Source organism: Bombus pyrosoma, linkage group LG1, assembly GCF_014825855.1.
Source record: "Bombus pyrosoma isolate SC7728 linkage group LG1, ASM1482585v1, whole genome shotgun sequence".
Taxonomy (NCBI): Eukaryota; Metazoa; Arthropoda; class Insecta; order Hymenoptera; family Apidae; genus Bombus; species Bombus pyrosoma.
The window spans coordinates 11,530,645-11,550,440 of record NC_057770.1 but is presented as its reverse complement, the minus strand read 5'-3'; the positions used below and the strand labels follow the sequence as shown (position 1 = coordinate 11,550,440).

Below are 19,796 nucleotides of genomic sequence, written 5' to 3'. Positions count from 1 at the left end.
ATCTATGATTCAAGAATATCAATTAAGGGTTAGTAATTTAATACGGAAGGAAATATCCAATAAGGAAATTGCAATGATATAAAAAAAAAACAGATTTCAGTATTTATATTTGTATTCTACAATTTAAACAAAATGCAAAAATTACATCTACTCCTTAATTCTTATAGAAAATTATCCCTGTCTAGATAACACACGGAGAATTACCAATCTTAACCTTATAACGTACCAATTTTATTTCCAGAAACTTCACTTTACCTCACATACGACCTCTTCCATCTACAAATCAGTGTCATTGTACTTTTTCGAATCGCCTTCGTAATCGATTTTCGAGTTGTTTTGACAATTACGTCGAGCTAGATTCCCCGAAGGGGTGGCTTTTGTCGGTTCCCAAACGAGATCAGTGTCTCCCATGGGATCACCTTGACGTGGAAAATTGCAGGCTGCACACCACGGGCGGGGTTCAACGCGCGTATTTTCGCAGGCTGCGGCGCGTGCTGGCTCGTCTTTCGAGGGGACCCATGGAAAAAGCCGGACCCCATGCTCACCTTCAGTGAACGCCTCGTAGGCGTGACCCCATATGCCACTTTTGGCCGTGCAACCTAACCGCTTCTCGATATGCATTGAGGTTTCGTGAACCTAGCTAATTTGCCCAGAGGTCTAAAGGCAACGAAAAGACGAGCACGAGAATCTTTGGGTAGATTCTTGGAAAGAATTCCTTGGCAGTTTGACAGATGTAGCGTTGGGTAGTTCGTAATCTTTCATTGTAACTATATCAACGGAGATACTTTCCTTTAGTGAATTAGGGAACATCTTTCTTGCCGAATAAGGGAATGTTTAATTTTCTCCAAGAATTCTATGAATAAGGCGTATATTTTTTTAGTTAATTGTTTACATCGACCACTGTAATAAAGTATTAGTGGTTTTTATAATTGAAATCATAAGTTGAATTTTATCATTTTTAAGAAAGATTGGTTTTATCAGAGAATTTATGCCATTGCTATGTTTGGTTTAAGAAGGGTGATGAATCCTTCTAATTCTTAAAGAATGGACTTAAGAAAGATTTACTATTTTTTTTTTACTGTCGACAAATTAAATGATGCCATAAATCCGCACCAATTGAATTACTCATCCACACCATTGTTAATAAAAAATATACTCATCTATTGTAAACAATCGATGGACATAACAGTAGAAGATGGATCACTTACCTCCAAACTACTTTTTCTGAGAAGAATGAAAGCACGCCGTAATCCTTATTGAAGGCCACTCGAAATAAGCACAGAATGTACATGCGTCTTAACTCGCGAATGAATAATAAATGCGCCTTCTTAACCATCTTGTACGATATATAACTCGTGAAAAATTGCAAAATAGCAAGTCTCTTTGTGAACCTTTAACGATACTAAAATTAACGCGGAAAAGTTAGGAATCTGTGATATGGTATACATTCATGAATACACTATGATATTCCACATGATATTCGCACGTTTTATTGCCTTCTTGATATACACTTTTGCTGTTCTTCCGCTCCGTATCCCTGATGCAGCTGCGGCAATCGCACGCTCGATCAATATCGATATCGTTGTAACAGTGCTTCTGGGATGGAGCAGAGGTTTGCTTAAACTTAAAGAAATTATCTACAAGTACGATCTACGGTCCGTATACGGGATATACAGTCTGTGCGAAAGCTATTTACATAATTCTTCCCTGTTAACATAGGTATGTATATTTACAAGTTGATCAATTTATTGTTGTCGTTGGATATGATAGAAAATCAGACGATTTTGAGATGACTTGATGGATCATGATACAGAAATTGAGTGATGAGAGAAAGATGATCTAGAGAGATGATTAGATGTAAAAATATAAGTCATAATTTGTAATATAAATTCCCACCTCAATTTTGAATCTCGTATTTAGTAGATATCTAAAATTGAAAACTGTTAAAGATAAAACATTGTAGCTAAATAGCATCTTGCTGTTAAGGAACTACTATTATATACCACATTTGTAAGAATGGTACATACAAGTTATTTGAACAACGAATTATAAACCGTCGGCAGTTTTACTTTTAAATTTCCCACTACTAGTGAATCTTTACCTTCTCACCACTCACCTTCACACAATGATACCAGACCACCATACAATTCCACAAATATCACCCATCGTTATGAAATATCCACCTACACCATCCATCTGTTCCAAAAACTCACTTCTTTCATCACTAAACTTTCTCATAAATACTCAAAGATTACAATTCTCACCACGAATCTACAATTAGTCCCGCGTTCACAGTTCACTTCGTAGCTTTCACTACCTGCCGGAAGAGCTGAGTCCTCCTCGATGAGAGGGTACCGTAAACGCTCTTAGTCCAACACCGACTCCGATTCCAACTCCGCTGCTCAGAGGACTTTGCACTTGTCCGCTCAAGTTGATGGACGAATTGACCAATCCAAGAGCGTCTCCGAGTACCGACGACGAGGCGCTGGACGTAGGACTATCCGTCGTTGGCCTAACTCTAGGCGGCCTGGCGCATTTCTCCAAATGATGGTGGTGAGATCTCACCGCCAATCGACTAACGTGCACTGGAATGGGCACGACGATCCTGGTACCATTTCCAGAATGTTGTCCAGCTACTCCATTATGTCTATTGGATGTACCAGCAGTGGCCATGTTGCTTGCATTAGACCCAACCCCTCCGCCGCTCAATCCTGCTTTCACCCTTTTCCATTTGGCTCTCCGATTTTGGAACCAGATCTTCACCTGAACCTCTGATAATTTTAGAGCGTGAGCGATATGCGATCTTTCGGTTAGACTGAGATATTTCTTCGCGTGAAATTCTCGTTCGAGTTCTAGTAGCTGTTCAGAAGTGAAGGCTGTTCGTCTGCGTCTGGCTTTATTGTTATTGGATCCGCTTGTTGACGTGCTTTGACCGTTTTCTAAGGATCCCCCGGGACTAACGTTGCTGGATGCGTTGCTGGACATCGTATCGGTTGCGTCGTGGCCCTCACCAGCGACGCTCAATCCTCCGCCCTCGTCCTCGCTGTCCGCCGAAGCGCGACCATTTTCTGAACCTGGAACCAACGCGGATTATGAATGAAGAATGTTTTTGGGAAGCGGGTTTAGTGAATGGTGATTAGTTTTAGGTTGATCAAAGAACTACGAATATTTATAATTCGTACTTTTATGAATACAGTTAAAGAAATAAGATTTAGAAATTTATTTCGTCTACTAAATATTACAACAAGTACTATAATTAGAATATTTTACATGATTTTGCACATTATGTGCATATGCAGTTTTGCACTTTAAAAATTTCCCAATATAAATCTGCAGCCTACTAATCAGAAGAGGCTGAATATAATATACAAAATTATTTCCATAAAAATTAGTACTCCAAAGTTGAATATATTGTGCAACAAGCATTCTTATATTCATTCATATGTTTCATAATTAATCTTCAAATTTTTACTGAGTTGAGGTATCAGTACGTCTATTTTGAAAAATTTCTTAATTTCCCCCTTGGTAATTTTAAGGTTATTCAATGCAATTTTCATTTGACCATTTTAAATAAACATTACTTTCGATAGGTCGTTACATTGTTGAATTTCAGGTTAGTGAGTAGTTAGACTATTGCACAGGGACTCACGGAAAACTAATTAACAGTAATATAGCTTAAGAAGAAGGAGATTTAATATGCGAGACATGCAACTCGTTCGATCAGAAAGCGTATGCCTTTCGATCGAAGTCTCACCCGTTACCTTTGTTATTTTCCACGTGTTCTATTCTCTTTCCTTGTGCCTTTTTACTAGCCAGCTGAGCACTTTACTTACTGTAAACGACGTTACAAACTATATTATTTTATAATTTCACTGCATTTTATACACTTCAGTAGCCATATGGATACAACATTGAAAGAACTCGAGCGAAAAGTTTCCTTTGAAAATGGTTATAGCGAAGTGAGGAATTCTAGGAAGAAGCGTGGTTATATTGAAGTTGATAGAAGTTCAACCGGGTGTTATAGATTATTCAGAATCTTTAGTCATCATAGCTGTTTATGGAAATTACGAATTAAAGTACTTAACAATACTGTGAAACACGATCGATATACGGAACTTGAAAGATATCAGTAACATGAAAGGAAAATAGGAATCATCCTACGATTTTGTAGAAAACTAGATCTTGGCTTAGTAGATTACTTATGATAGAAAATAGATTATTTATAATTACATAAAAGCATTCTAAAAATGTTTAAAAATGGCCAATAAACTAAAAATATAGAGTAATCCTATCTGATCTTTAAAAAATTCTAAAAAATTCAGCAAGCTCAACTCAAAGTACAACTCGTTTGTTTTCGAAACCTTTTCCGATGCAAATTACATGAAACTATATAATATAACTGTAATATAACATACTTTCATCTTGTATTACAATAATTTTAAACGATTTTAACCATAAACAGTTCTTCCAATCATATGGAAAATACAAACGTGAAAAGCGCCATCATCAATTTAGTCAATATTTTAATATTGTCAGCAATATTTTGAATAGTATGAAAAAATACATGTCTTTAGTCCCAAAATAAAATAAAAAGGCAATTTTCGCAACATACAGGATCAATGTACAAAATTTTGTAAATTTCTGTTCAATAAAAGATGAAAAACCCATCTTATTATACTCTTCTTCTGTAATCTTGAACTATAAATTAATAGAAATCGCGAAATTATCTTGCAAATTATTCTTCTAAAAGTACGATAAACATATCAGAATTAATGACCGCATAAATGTCTCTTCAACAACTACCTACGTGTCGTCGAGATTATAGCTTCCGTCTTTTATTCATTTTCGTGTTTACGGCCGTAGGACGCGACGCGTAGTACGAAGCGGAACACAAAGTTCCGCGGCTAAGTTAACGCAGCTGGAGTTTGATGCACCCGCGTGTTTATTAATTCAAAGAGTTTCGATTGAATGGGCCATACGCTTCCGCGAACGAGAGACGAGTCCGCGATATTCTCTGGCAAGTACAACGAACAAACGTTCGGGCGTTGTCCTCTCATGGTCTTTACATTTTGTACGATAGGAGAATCGAGCTGATCGATCGTTCAAACGATACCGTTACATCTCTATTCTGCACTATTTCTTCGCTATTAAGGTTGGATAGAGCAATTGTTCGATACCGGGACGGGCGAAGTTTTTGGTTCTCGAAGACATTTAAGAATCGAGGAATCGACTTTTAACCTATTGGTTGCGACACGGCCGCGAATCCTGTTATTTAAGTGACTCTAAATGTCTATCGCAGCGGGGGAAATATATTCTAGAGACGTAAATGGAGCTCCGATATTTTATTTACGGAGTTTTCTGTTTTGCTTTCTATTCTAGTTTCAACTTTTCTTGGTATGAAAGGCACAGGACCGTTTCAATATTACTGATACAACAAGTCGTGTTCTTTAAGTCTTGTATTTTATGTTTTTAACAAATTGAAAACGCAGGTTTATTAAAAAACATTTTATGCTGGTGATACAATTTTTCGGCGGATAACAATCGCAAAATAGAGGTGGTACAAAAATTGTACCGTTGTATCTGGAGGAGTTGAAACATTTCTGGAAAAAGATTTAATTAAACAACTGAATTTAGGTTGCTATAACGAAAAGCAGAGATGTGTCTTTTTATATTTGTAGTCGAATATGTGTACTCAAAAATTCCATAAACGTTTCATTATTGTATTCTTTCCTTTAATACCCTATCATTATTATTGCGATACTTTTTACAACACTTTACTTCCCTAAACATTATTCTTTTCTAACTATTCTTTGAATAATAATTTCGAGAATACATATAATGTTTTCACCATTGACTTGAACACCAGCTACGAAAAATCATATAAAGTCCTCAAATTAATACAAAATAAAAGAGGAAATAAAGAATATAAATTCTATAGAGCTTCACAACTTCAAACAGATATATATAGATTTCGTATTGAAGAATTTAATAACACGATAATTGCTATAGCGCGATCAGGGTCTTCTTCAGCAAATTGCAAGATTTTTATTATTCCTTGCGATTATAAGGAAGATATGCAGTATAGTACATTCTGTATGCCCGCCTGAGTGCAGTGTTCACCAAGATATTGGCGATCCGCCAGATCGGAGTTCGATCCGGTTTCTACACCCGTCGGAATGGCGCTGCACAACTATACATCTCCATGATATATTCTTCTTCGGTGAATGTTTTGAAAAATAGAAACAGATATACGTATTTCCTGAATAGGTCTTTTTACAATCGTACGTGGAAACTGTCATATTTTACCCTGACGAATAGAAAATTATCTTTTCTGTATTCCAGTGAGAACAAGTGAAACTCATACGAATATTATAACAACTGGTATAATCTGGTTCAACAAAGTATAATCTTCTTCGTCGTATGATCGTTAAGTAATCATTTCGAGTTTCATGACAGAGAAAGCATTGAGCTATTATCTTATGACGTTACGTTCGCAGTATTTACGACTTGAAATAGAATTAATTATGTAATAGGATACCTTTTTTTGTATAGTTATATCGATAACTTTATTGTGTCAAAAGTTGAACATAACTTTTTATTTTTCTTCTCAATAATTTTTCGTTCGTAAAACATTTCTACTAGATAATTTCAACTGATGACATGCGTAAAAGTGTAAATACTAGATTAAAAATTCAGAGAAATAAAACACCTATATTTGCAGAAAAAACGTTTAAATTAGATACAATTTTAAACGTTAAGGAGAAACAACTTATAGCAAATATTATATTTATTTTATTTATTACACCTATCTACTGTATCTATACTATCTATACTATTTGTGAAAATATGGATGCATGTATTTCATGTGAGAAAATTGTATCAATGGCATCTATAATAGTTGGCACAGTGTCGTTTAGTCGCGAAGATTAAAAATCTCTCACTCATACTCTAATGAATATTTAAAATACTAATGAAATATTTAAACTCGCTAGTTTTGTCGATAGAGGTATCGTCGAACCATAAGTACTTTTATAATTCACAGGCACGAAGATATATCTAGGTTATAGCAATGTGGTTGCATTTTATACAAACTATTTATCTGATCAACAAACTAATTTTATGTGTCCCAATATGGTCTTATATATATAATATCTTCGATGAAAATGAGGCGATCAAATCAATACGACATAAGACATATTGGGAAATAATTAAAAAACCAACCTTCAATACTTTTCGCGTGAGTAAAAAAGTCCGGACGATCGTTTTCGACTTAATTAAACTTAATTGTTGATACTGGCGTGGATGATATACGGTTTGTGTTTGGCAAATCTTTTATGTCGTAAGACCATTAAGTGTATCGACCAATCGAAGGATCCAATTCAGACCATGTTGCCGCAAGGGGACAACGTTTTTTTTCTCGTCAGAGTTTGGTTTCTCCTTGCGAATAGCAACGCGAGGCGATCCTCCCTTGCCATGTTGCTCGTCACGGATATCACGGTGGGTAATAAATAAGAAAAAAAAAAAGTCAAAACCCAAAAATTCTGCTAAAAAAGCAGAAAGAGTCTCTTTTCGAATTGTTCGATAATGAAAAAATAATATATACCTATAGTATGAAAAATGCGTAGAAAATTGTTTGTTACAATTTTGTAATATAGTATTCAATTTTGTAATGCAATATTCAAGAAAGATATAGTACTTAGCATTGTCATTTCATAAAGAAAAATAAAATTAATTTATGTTCTTTTTACTAACAGAAATTGTAGTAGGTACTATATAAATATTATTATAAATATTACTAAGAGTAGATACTGTATGTTATAAAAAACTATCTACTCACTCTTTGTCACAAATTATTTGCTTGTAGAGGATTCAGTATTTAAGAAAGGCATTAATATTTCAATCGCAGTTTCACAAAATAAGATTAATTTATGTTCGTTTGTCAGAAATTAGATATTCTAAATCTTCATGCAATTAGAACGATACTCGCTGGATTTGTGGAAAGCAGTTATCGTACATGTTTCATAGGGCGAATCGGTGATTACATTTATTTCTGGATATGTCACATAATGACTTCAATCCCGCGTATTTCTTGCTTTTTAGTTAATTTCATGTCTGACGTCATTCGAACATGCGATCGATGCGAATATGTTACTGTGATTTACCTGGATAACTACTAAATAAATCATGCTACCTAACAAGCAGACGACATCGTTTATTGGAATCGTGAAGCTGATTGTCCTGATTCAATCAATATACTACAAATTTTTAATGGAAACTGGAAGCCACTGAAACAGCTATATATGTTTTATTGGAATCATTATACTATGTGAGCATTCTTTATCTGCGATACATTCAATTCTTGATATGTATGATATATATGATACATGTATCCATGTAACAATTAATTTTCAATTTCAAGTTTATAATGCAGATGAAATTTACATTATCCGATACCAAATTTAAATTTCGCCGAAACAAAACAGGTAAAACAGAATTTTCTACATAGATTACCGCTAAGCAACGTCAACTATATATTTTCGACATCTTAAAAGAAGAATAAATCTTTTTTTTAATTTACAAAAGTATAAAAGAAGAAATCACAAACGGATTGTGAAAAAATATATCGTTCCTCGAAAATAAGGAGAAGGTTATCTACCATGTCTCAAAGGTATATGAAGTGCATAAACATTCAACGAAAAAGAAACTTCACAAATAAAAATTTAATGCTATAAATTTTGAGAAAAGGAAATCATCAAATGTGATCTAGAGTATAAAGTAAACTTGTCAGACTTTTGCGCGACTTTTCACTTCCACTTATACGATAATTAATTCATATATTAATCTCTGAAAAATAACTAGACACTTCGTGTCTTTCTAATGCATCTGCCTATTGCAGGGAGTTCTTTAAAATGCTATGAATCCTGTAATTTATCTAAGAATCTAAGATAATCTATCTAAGTTATCTATTCATTCGAGAAATCGTCCATAGAATAATTTCATTTAATTCGCAATCGGTATGTCGTTCCTGGAATTCTATTCGTTTTCAAAATCCGTTCTCCTTTTAGAACGTTCTGTTAATGTGATTAATTTGTCGCGTCAGCTAAGCCACTTTTCAATGCAACGTCCATCACCCTCTTAAAGGAAGAAAATTTCACTAAAAACTCCAAATGAACACTTGGATATAGTTCGTAAACTTATATCCTTTCATCTTCGTCTTAATGCTGTTGCATTATACGTATAAATTGCATGGTATTAACGATTAATCGTGAAAAATAGATACATTCCTATAGATTCTGTATCATTTCACATTTTGGTTCGACAGCATATTCTGCTAATTTTAAAACAGAAATATAAATATGCAATCATCAATTTTATAAAACAGAACAGAATCTTCAGTTGAGTATCATCATCTATCTTCTTTTCACAAAGCAGATATAAATATCATATTGATTTTCATGAAATTTATTTTAAAAAATTTCTGATTGGAATTTCAATATAAAACTTTCATTCTCACCTTTGCATTTAATTTCATGTGAAAATGGCTACTTTCATTTGACAAACTTTGAGATGAATCGAATTAAAGATGAAAAATTCAAGCTCTGCGTGTGAAAGTGTACACATGAACACAGTTTTATACGATTCATTCATATATTTGCATTCCTGCAAACTGAATGACATAATTACGAATTTCATTAGAGAGATTGAAGCTGTTTTAAGACTCATCGTGGTTCATTTAAAAGCAGTCCAGACGACACGCAAATAGAATTACATAAAAGTGCGATCGATCATCTCTTAAGTGGAAACTAAGTATATAAAACTGACGCGGCAATTTGGTGAATGAAACTTGAAAGCCAAATAGATCGTTTGAAAACGGTCTACAATTGACTGTAAAATAATGAAATTATAGCAATGGCTAGAATTTAACATAACAGCTATTTCATAATTTAACGTAAGTAAAAGAAAGGATTAATTACTCTGTAAGCTATTGTTTTGTTTAAGTCAAAGGTAAATAAGTTAATTGCAAAGTGAATAAATAGTCGAAGCAGGAGCATCTTGTGATCTTAGATTTTCTCAATTTCATTGGACACGCAAACAAAAATGCCTGCGTCTACAGATAAGACATGGTATAAGAAGCACCAAGAATAAGTTTATTCACAAATTAAACTTAAAGTATTTGTTTCAGTGAACATTTTTATACAGTTAACTAAAGAAATAAAATCTAAGCGAGGACTTGCTACGCAAAATATTACAGTGAAGACTTTATTTCAGATATTTCATACGTTTCAGCATATCACATGCACTCTGCACATCTTTACACTTTTAAATGCATAAACATTCACAGTCCAGTAATAATGCAATTTATTTCAAACAACGATGAAAAAGGCCGTTAAAAAACAGAGAATCTATACATAAAGAAATTACTATGTCTAAGATATTAAGAATTCGAACGACGACTAAACTCATCTTCTCCACTTAACAGGTTAAACTGTTAAATCACGTCAGAACTTCCTCTATTGAAAGCTCTTTGTAACACAATCAGACACGAGAAAAGGGGGGGGGGGAGACAAACGTAAAACAATAAACTGAAAACACAGAGAGCCGAACGAGAAGAAGCAACAATTCAGGTGAATCGTTTCCGATGGTCGGGGGCCAAGAATAGAGAGGGCATGCGTCTCGATCGGCGTGTTCGTCGTAACGATCGGCACACCGGTTCGGCACGGTGCGTCATAAATGACCGATGACAGATTCCTCGAAGCCATTTCGTTGCGCATACGAAATCGCCTCGGTCGGCGGTACATCAATAAAAAGTGATCGGCCACGAATAAATGCGCGCGACTTCGTCGATCGTCCGTTCGCCCCCGCCACCTTCGGAAATACGTGATCGGCGAGTTTCGACTTTCCATCGAACATCCAATACCCCCTTCCATTTATACGACACGACCGAACAACCCATCACGACCCATTACGGGTTTATTCGCGCCGCTCCAAACAATTAAGCGGTCGCGTATTTCTTGATTGAGAAGTTGAAATAGTATACGATAGGAAAATGAAAACTAACTTCTTACCAGCGAGCAAGGAGGTAAATTTTAGGTAAAATATGGTGAGAAGTTATAAATAATAGAGTAATTTACTTTAGCTTTCAGAATTGTTACAAGATAGAGTGTCAATTAGACTTTGGTTGAAAAAGATGAAGATCTACTTGTTAGATGTATTTATTAGACAAGATCGCTTAGTAGTCAAGGTATCCATAAGTAGGCAATGAAATTTAAATTTGTATTTAATTTGCATTATTTAATAGAACATACTTTCGTTAAAGTCTTACGTGAAGATACGCGAGTAATACGCGTATACGTTTATCAAATTTTATAAGATATAAGAGGCATGTGACATGTAATAAATATAAAATACAAGATATAAGAGATATACGACACATGTATGCAAAATAGAAGACATAAATATACATAGTTTATGTCTGAAAAAAAATATTATGTTTAATGAAAGATAGATCTTGTTAATGTGTACAAAATGAATCTTAAAAAAAAAATAAATAAATAATATTTAATGTGGTCATCTTATAGAAAGAAGCATATGATGTACCAAACGGTTATTTTAGATAATGAAAATGCATCTATTTCAAGTCATTCCAATTAGTAGCATAACCAAAGTTTAAATTAATTTACGTGGATGATTCTTCGATTATTTCGTGCACTGTACTTCGGAGGAGGAAGGGAATAATAAATTGAACGAAATGGGAACGAAAAGTGATTAGTAAGCAAGCAACGTGTTACGTGACTTCGTTGATTCGTGATCAGAGTTCATTAACTCGAATAATACTCTTTCGAGCAATTATAATCTTTAATTTTATTAATATAATACTTATTTAATTCCTCGACTATAAACTTCACTGATTTAAATCATTACTTTCAAGTCTACGGTAAAAGAGAAGTTCAAAAATGGCACATTAAAAATCCGGACTTTCTTCTGTTATCTTTCTTTAATAGGTAAAAAGAGGGGAAGGAAAACGAGTGTTATCTGAGAAACACGAATCGACAGAAATTGCAATGAATCGCTTACGGATTCCAGGAGCGTATCCTCGACTACGATCGCAGTCGCCACGATCGAAGGCGGCAAAGGGCCCGAGATCCACAGTAGCGTGCATAAATTATAGACGTCCCAAAGTCAAATCTCATACAGCTCCCACACACGTGTAAAATTCCGTACGCACACGCGTTTACAGTACGTGATACGGTACTCGGTGAATCCTGGCCGAATTTCAAACGCCGAACGAACATTCGAGGAAGAACCCCTGTTCCTCGAACACAAGGGCGATGTTCGGAAATTTCTCCGATCCGATCGATAATTTATCGAATATATTTTCCGTGAAATCATTCTGGATGGTATGTACAGAAGGAATTCTCCGAACGAGACTTTCAAACGAATGCTCGATAATGAATCGCGATAAAGTTCATTCACGGTGTTCATCTTTGTTTGGTAACTTTAATAAAAATGTAGCATTGCTTAAGAAAATTTTTGTTTCGAAGAATCAACGATATTATATTGCAAAATTCCAATTGTTTTATAAAATACTATCCTCTCCTTTTCAATGAAACAATATAACTCCGCGTAACTTTAACCTTATCTTATCTACTCTACTGTCTTACTTTTTCCACCACTTTCTTTCGATTTTTGCGAAATTATGCAAATACAAATACAAAGTTATGTGAATGAAAATCACTGAGTATATTTGCTGTCCAAAACTTCTTTAATGAACAACAAATGCATCATGTTCTTCACAGCCGAAGAATCAAAGCTTTCATTGAGAAGCAAGTTCATGAAAGCCAGAACGCCGTAAGGGAATCCGTTACTATCCTAATGAGAATCTCATCGATCGACGTTTATTTTAATTACTAATTGCTACCATGTTTCGTCAGTCCTAGAAATAATTGAAACGATCACTCCCGCATCCTGTTAACACTAACTACCGTCAGACGTCGTGCTATGGTATAGAGCTAGCTCGTGCTTCGAATATAGAATTACCGGCTGTAAGTTAATAGGAGAATATAAATAAATAGGTATTTCACGATCCCGTTCGCATGACGGTGCATCGCCGTTAATAAACCATCAGAATCGAAGATATCCAATCTCAAATAGCATAATACATGCTGTGAGAGAATATTTATTCATTTTGGAAATTACACGTGGAAAAGATGTATAAATACTACACAAAAATTCATATAATCGTGTATTACCTAAATAAAGTATTGTCTAATAGTATATTATTGTATGTATATTTTGTATGTATATTAGAAATTTTTTACAAGAAAAGGAAGAACGAAGTAATTTTTTCACATAAGGAAAATACTTAAGTGATACATGGAAGATATTTTTTGTATTAAAGAATTGAATTACAATAAATTATTAATACTATTTGCCTCATTTACGTATTCCTAAAAAATGTTTTTTCATACTGTTACGTGGAAATGAATCTTTAGATATTCTTTCCATCGTTTATCGTGGAACCTGTTCACAAGGTTTTAATTTACAAGTTTACTTTTAAATAAGAGATATATAGCAGTTCTTTCAAATAATAACAAGAGAAATACAGTATGCATGAAACGAGTCTGTTAAACAACTGTTCGACAGCATCCCTGTTAAGAACTATTGCTTGTCGAAAGAACGAAAGACGTTTACACGGAGTATGAATAATTTCAAATTAATCAATATGTATTTAAATAATTATTGAATTTTAAACAATTCTTGAATCAGGTTATTAAAATAATAGCTCAAATATCCTTATATTCATTCATAAAAACAAGTAATCTCCTTTTAGTAGATCGTCCAAGATATTTGCACAGTACTGCTCCTTGATGCATTGTCTACTACTACTACTACTACTACTATAAAATTGAATTTGTTGAGGTTTTGTATATCTCAGAATAGAGACTGCAAACACATGGATGAATCTATTACAGAAATTCTTTATTCAGAAATGTTAGAAATTAGGATTTCTAGTAGTTTCTATCCTATGTGATAATGTATTGCTAGATGGATTTATTACAGTGGATTAAACAGATGATTATTTGACGCGAACTCAATGCTGTGATATGACAACTCTCGATTAACGATTCCTGACTCTTAAACACTCCGGTGGCTAACTGACGATCAACGACTGCGGTGCCGAAATATATTGATGGCCGTTAGGCCTATTGAAGTTTTCCGACCCTTTCGGCTTGTCGGCATTTGCGCTTTATTGTCGACATTGTCTGTATGTCGGCGATCTTTCCGCGGTACTATAATAGGGACCAAAGAAGCCGCTGTAAAGAGAATCGTTGTGCCAAAAACTAAACACTACAGACGATGTAGAGTTTTCCTAGAAGTGAGACTCACTTCAATAGTATTAAAAAAACATTATATTATCAATGGTGAGTTTAAATTAGTAGCTACAATCAACGAAACGTTGCACTCTTTTCTTAGAATATTCCAACTTACGTACAAATAATCACACAGAAGCATTCAAGAGCTTCAGCATCAAATAGTTTCAGTCATAAATGTATGGCATGGCACTCTATTTGTATGCACAAATTAGAAAACAAACATTTCATATAATTCGCAGGAATTCGATTAAACAATCACTTAATAAAATTTTGTTTAAATGAAAAGAAGTGAAATTCTATCGTACAAGCGTTAAATATTGCGGGGAAATAAAGCTTATTGTAAAAGAGACGAAACCTAAAGAAAAAACAAATATTGCGCTATACGTTTTACGCAAAAACTTACCATGTCTCGATTTAGAAAGATCGTGAGCAGGTGATGCCGGTGAATCGATACTACCATCGTCCTCGCTATCTGTGAAGCTGGTCGAGCCACGATGATTCAAGCCACGCTGACAAGCGGTCGGATAAGCCGCACCTTGGAGATGATTCGTTCCTGGACCAAGATGCTGCGACAACCGATTCTGATATAGATCCTGGTGAGACGGATAACTGGCAGAGGTATGCGCCGGTAACATTGGAACACCGGAAGCGCCGCCGCTGCCGTACATCCGCATTGGTAGCCATGCACCGTACAATCCAAGTGGCACTCCAAAACCTGAAATAAAGAAGACTAATCAATACTTCCTGAATAATTTCTGCAACATCACTCGACTTAGTGTAACTAACACGTAACAATTGTTAATTATCAATCATTTTATTGTGAATTGAAATATATTTTATTCTTTGTTCTCGTAAATGTATTTATAATTGTAGCTATAATTCTGGATACAACAACTTGCGATTACCAATGGTTTTATCGCGAATTAAATACTACAAATATTTAATATCTTTTAATCTTCGAATATTTAAGTACTGCATATTTTGTAACTGTTTCCTAATTATTATTTTGCATGAAACAATTTACAACTCCCAATCACTTTATAGTGGTTTAGTTATTAATTAATTATTTAATATCTGTTCTTTAATATTCGAAGAAAAGTTTTCACGTTTAAAGTGAAGTATTTCTCTTAATTTGCTCTGCATTCTCTACGATATAAATTCATATTTCTTTTATTGTTCTAAATCATATGAAGATTATCGCTACCATGATATGCATTTCAATGAGTGCTACTAATAATACTTCTGTGACCAATATAGATAACATTTGACGTAACTGATTGTGAGATACTCTAATGAAGAATTACTTCATTTTCATTTGAATTATATGATATACGTAATACGATTTAATCAGTGGCCAATGATCTGTAAAACGAAAAATGTATAATGTTGCCATACCTATACTATATAAATTTGGAGCTTATCGCGTTCTTAAGATGACGTAACATTTTAAGACGGCGTTCAGTGGAACTTATTTTAAGTAGACTTCGTTCTGCGGCAAAAGTAGGACGTTCACGGATTAAATTATGCATGCCACATCCGGTAGTTGCAAGATTCAAAATGAAAAAGCGGTTGTAGAATATGTAACGGGCAATTAATCGTTAACGAAGCATGCTCGATCATTTTATTTTCTACTTTGTATAAATTGAGAGGTCTAGTAACAGTTAAACCCATGTTTTCCTGCCGCTCTTGACGAAAGAAATAATTTACATAAGCGATAATCTAATCAATATTTAAGTTATGAATTAACGTTATCAAATGATTTTAGAACACAGTAATTTTTTATGAAGCATCCATAAAAGACATAAATAAAATAACATAACGTAAAGAGCCAGTATAAATGATAAGTAAATTAGTCAATTATTAATATTAAATTCAGAAAAATTAAGCATAATTAAATGTAATCTGGAATAAATGAATATGAAAATGAGTATAATTAACACCAGTATGCCATAATTATGCAAGATAAGAAAGTAGTCTATCATATATTATGATCTCTGATTACATATGATACCTACTATATCATGATATGCTCCAATAGCCGGTTATACAGCCTTATAATCTAGTTTGGGCTATCGCAGCTGCCATATTATAACAGTTGTGATGACTGACTAACTAATATAAGATTAAAGCAACTTGACAATTTTAACCGTCGGAACACTTAGACCTTTTCAAAACTATAAATCCTAATAACGTTCTATTTTATAATTTACAAAGTTATTACGAGTCTTAAAACTGGTAACTGTATAATATGACTTTCATTAAAAACAGAAATCGATAAATTACCACATAACAATATAAAAACAATGTGTCAAACAAAAAACATACAAAATCTAGAACTGTTATTTAACTATAACGAAGCCTAAATGTATAAAATCTACGATTACCATCTAGAACGAAATATGCGCATAACTTTGAAGCTGTTAAAACGGAAAAAAGAAAAGATTTCACAGAAAGAAGAGCAAATAGAAAAGAATATAATGATTCGAAGAAGAGTATTGTAAGAAGTCTATTTCGAAGTTTCCCAAATAATTGAGAGCAAGAGATAGTTTGCATGCCATGTTAAACACAAACCAACCAGGAGGTAGTGCGCTGGCAGCTGCGGTCGCCAAGTAGTGTCTCTGATAAAGATATTCCCTATCTCGATCAGAATCCTCTTCATTTTCATTCGTCTTCTCTCCTTGTGTTCCTGGTTCGCAGCTTCCTTTCTGTGTACCACAATTACCGATCAAACTCTCGATCGTAAAGGGTTTTGGCGTTGGTCGCCGCGGTAACTTCGATTCTCCGATCGAAGATTCCAGTTCGTCGCTCGCTGATCCGACGTCCAATTCCGTTTCCTCTACGTTAGAATCCATTTTTATTTTCGGATTTCAGATTTTACGATGACAATTAACACACGATCTGTCCTTCCATAATTCTACAGCTTTTGTAATTTTTCTTTTTGTGCGACGAGTTTGATGATTCTTCAAACTTCACCTCAAACGCAGGGTGACAATGTTTCGTTGTTTTTTAAATATTCTCTTCCGGATTTTCAAATACTCTACTATGAATAATACATTTATTCTTGATCGTACTTGTCGAGTTATGTTTTAACGATACTGAACTGCGTCGTAGCGATTCTGCGCTTATAAAATTCGATATGAATATTTATTGCTCTATTAAAGATGAATTTATGAAATCTAAAGAGACGTCGCCGTGCAAAAATTGTATTAAAATTGCATTATATGAATAATAAGGGATACCGCTATTTTGTAGTGTGTAATAAGTATTTATAATCATGAGTATATTAAAACGTGTGTGTGCATCGATAAATCCATCGTCAGCATGTGTTAGTAACTGTTAAACTACTTATTTCTAATGTAAGTGCTTTTTCTTTTGCACCACTACATATACATATGATAATTCCTGTTACAAGAGATACTGTGTTTAAGATTGATACAACTATATATTTTTTCATACATTGAACTTACTAGTTACAAGTACTCTTTTATCAGGCTTAATACTGTATTTCGCAGAACATTTTCCATTAAACGTCACTTGTACACGTTACTGTCTTCATAGTATTTGATGTCTTTGTATCCTATACAGTCTTTACAATATTTGACATTTTTCAGACAGAATTCAATTTCTTAAAATACACGAAAATGTAACGATCTTATGCCTTCTTCACTTTTTTGCCTTTGGAAATCTACAAAGGCTGTTCACAATTCACTGTCTTTCTCATTACAATGTAATTATGTAATTCTTCAAGTACGACACTCCAAATTCAAAAATCTTCAGCTGCATCTTAAGCAGTATCCAAAAAAAAAAAAAAAAAAACGCCTCTCCAAGTCCAATCCAAGTTCTTCTCTTACAATATACTACAATTCCAATCAATATATCCTCTAAATCTTCCGTTTCAAAAACCACAATCCGTTATTCCAAATCACAATCTTCTTCCGCCCGAAACCTTCTTTCTATTCATCTCCAGCGTCCATTCTCCAATATCCTGATCACGTCGTGTTCCGAAAATCAACATCACCAAACGGAAACCGCACTTGTCCGGCCGAAACTGGAACCACAAAATTCTGAACCGCGACTCGATCCCCTTCTCCAGGAACCCTTCTACCTTTTCGTTGCCATGCCGCGTATATGCGCGTTCTCGAACGCGAGTAATGGAACCAGAGGGGGCGAGAAGAAATCGGCAGGGAAAAAAAGAGCACGTGGAGAGTACCACACGGGGCACAAGTCGACGGGCAACTGGCGGCCGGCGGCGAGCCGCATTTCAATTGCCGGGCCGCGTCCCTGACGCGCCGACTCGCGGCGGCGTGGCTGCTGGCGTGGCCGCGTAACCGCACGGACGTGGTTCAGCCGCGTTGTTGATTGGTCGTAGCTCGGGCCAACTGCATTCACGGACGCGCCTACCGATCCATGGACCGCCATCTTGCTGCCGTGGCCGCTTTTGTCCTTCCGTGGTCGCGATCCGCCGGCGTGATCGAGCTTGGACCAAGGATGAATTTCATCCGTTACGTGGCCGGATATTCCACCATCGATCCCTTCGTTAATTGCTACCTATGACGAACTGCCATGTATTTTGTGAACTCGATGCGGTTATCTTGTTCCTTTTGCCGCTTTTGCTATTTCTCGTTTCACTGACGATCGCTTCGTTCGTATTCTTTTATTCTTCCAAGAAGTTATAGGAACATGTTGTAGAAGCAACGTCGTCTTGTGCTAGGGATAATTAGGATTGTTTATGAGAAATATGAAGTAATATATATAGTGAGGATAATAGAATAATAGAATGTAGAGTATACATAGTTATCTGTAGGTACAACTATTTTGGAGGAGCATTCTCGAAATTGTAAATTCTACAGAAATTTTAGTGTCTCGTCAATTTTGGTGAATAGTGCAAACGCATTACGTGAATGCATCGATGACTTTGTATTAGGTAAATTGATTTGTGACAAGACGCATCAAGGAGAGAAGTTCATATTGCGAGGTTATTTAAAGAAGTTTTCATGCTACGTATTACTTATCTAGAATAATACATTCTCTTCCAGAATTCCTAAATTTAATTCGATTAGCTTTTTGAAAGAACACATAAGAAAGAACAAAACCCATTTTTTACAATGCCTGAAACTTATGAATAGAAGTATTTATTGAAATTGCCTACTTTAAACGTACCTATCAAATATTACCTACATACATGATAAGTAGATAATCACTATCAAGATATAATTGTATATTACCTATGACATCAACGAATCATGTTTCTTCTAAATATAGAAAACGTAACACAAAGAACATGAAAGTCTGATAAATATCTACAGAGATATAAATAAATTGAGTTTCACAAAAGGGAATAAATCACGCCGTAATACTTGACAGCAATCGTTTACGAAGCTTCCAACAATTCTCAAAGCTTCTACTCTTTCTCCAAGTAGG

The 19,796-nt window shown here is 34.7% G+C and overlaps 1 protein-coding gene across 1 annotated transcript; it reads right to left on the bottom strand.

Moving 5' to 3' along the window:
- Positions 1 to 1,512: 1,512 nt before the first annotated feature.
- LOC122577744 (homeobox protein unplugged) lies at positions 1,513 to 18,177 on the bottom strand. Its single transcript, XM_043749274.1, has 3 exons — positions 16,951 to 18,177; positions 14,779 to 15,090; positions 1,513 to 3,074 (listed from the first exon to the last, which is right to left on the bottom strand). Exons 1-3 carry the CDS (start codon positions 17,225 to 17,227, stop codon positions 2,314 to 2,316), a joined length of 1,350 nt encoding a protein of 449 aa, XP_043605209.1. The 5' UTR covers positions 17,228 to 18,177; the 3' UTR covers positions 1,513 to 2,313.
- Between the last annotated feature and the right edge of the window lie 1,619 nt (positions 18,178 to 19,796).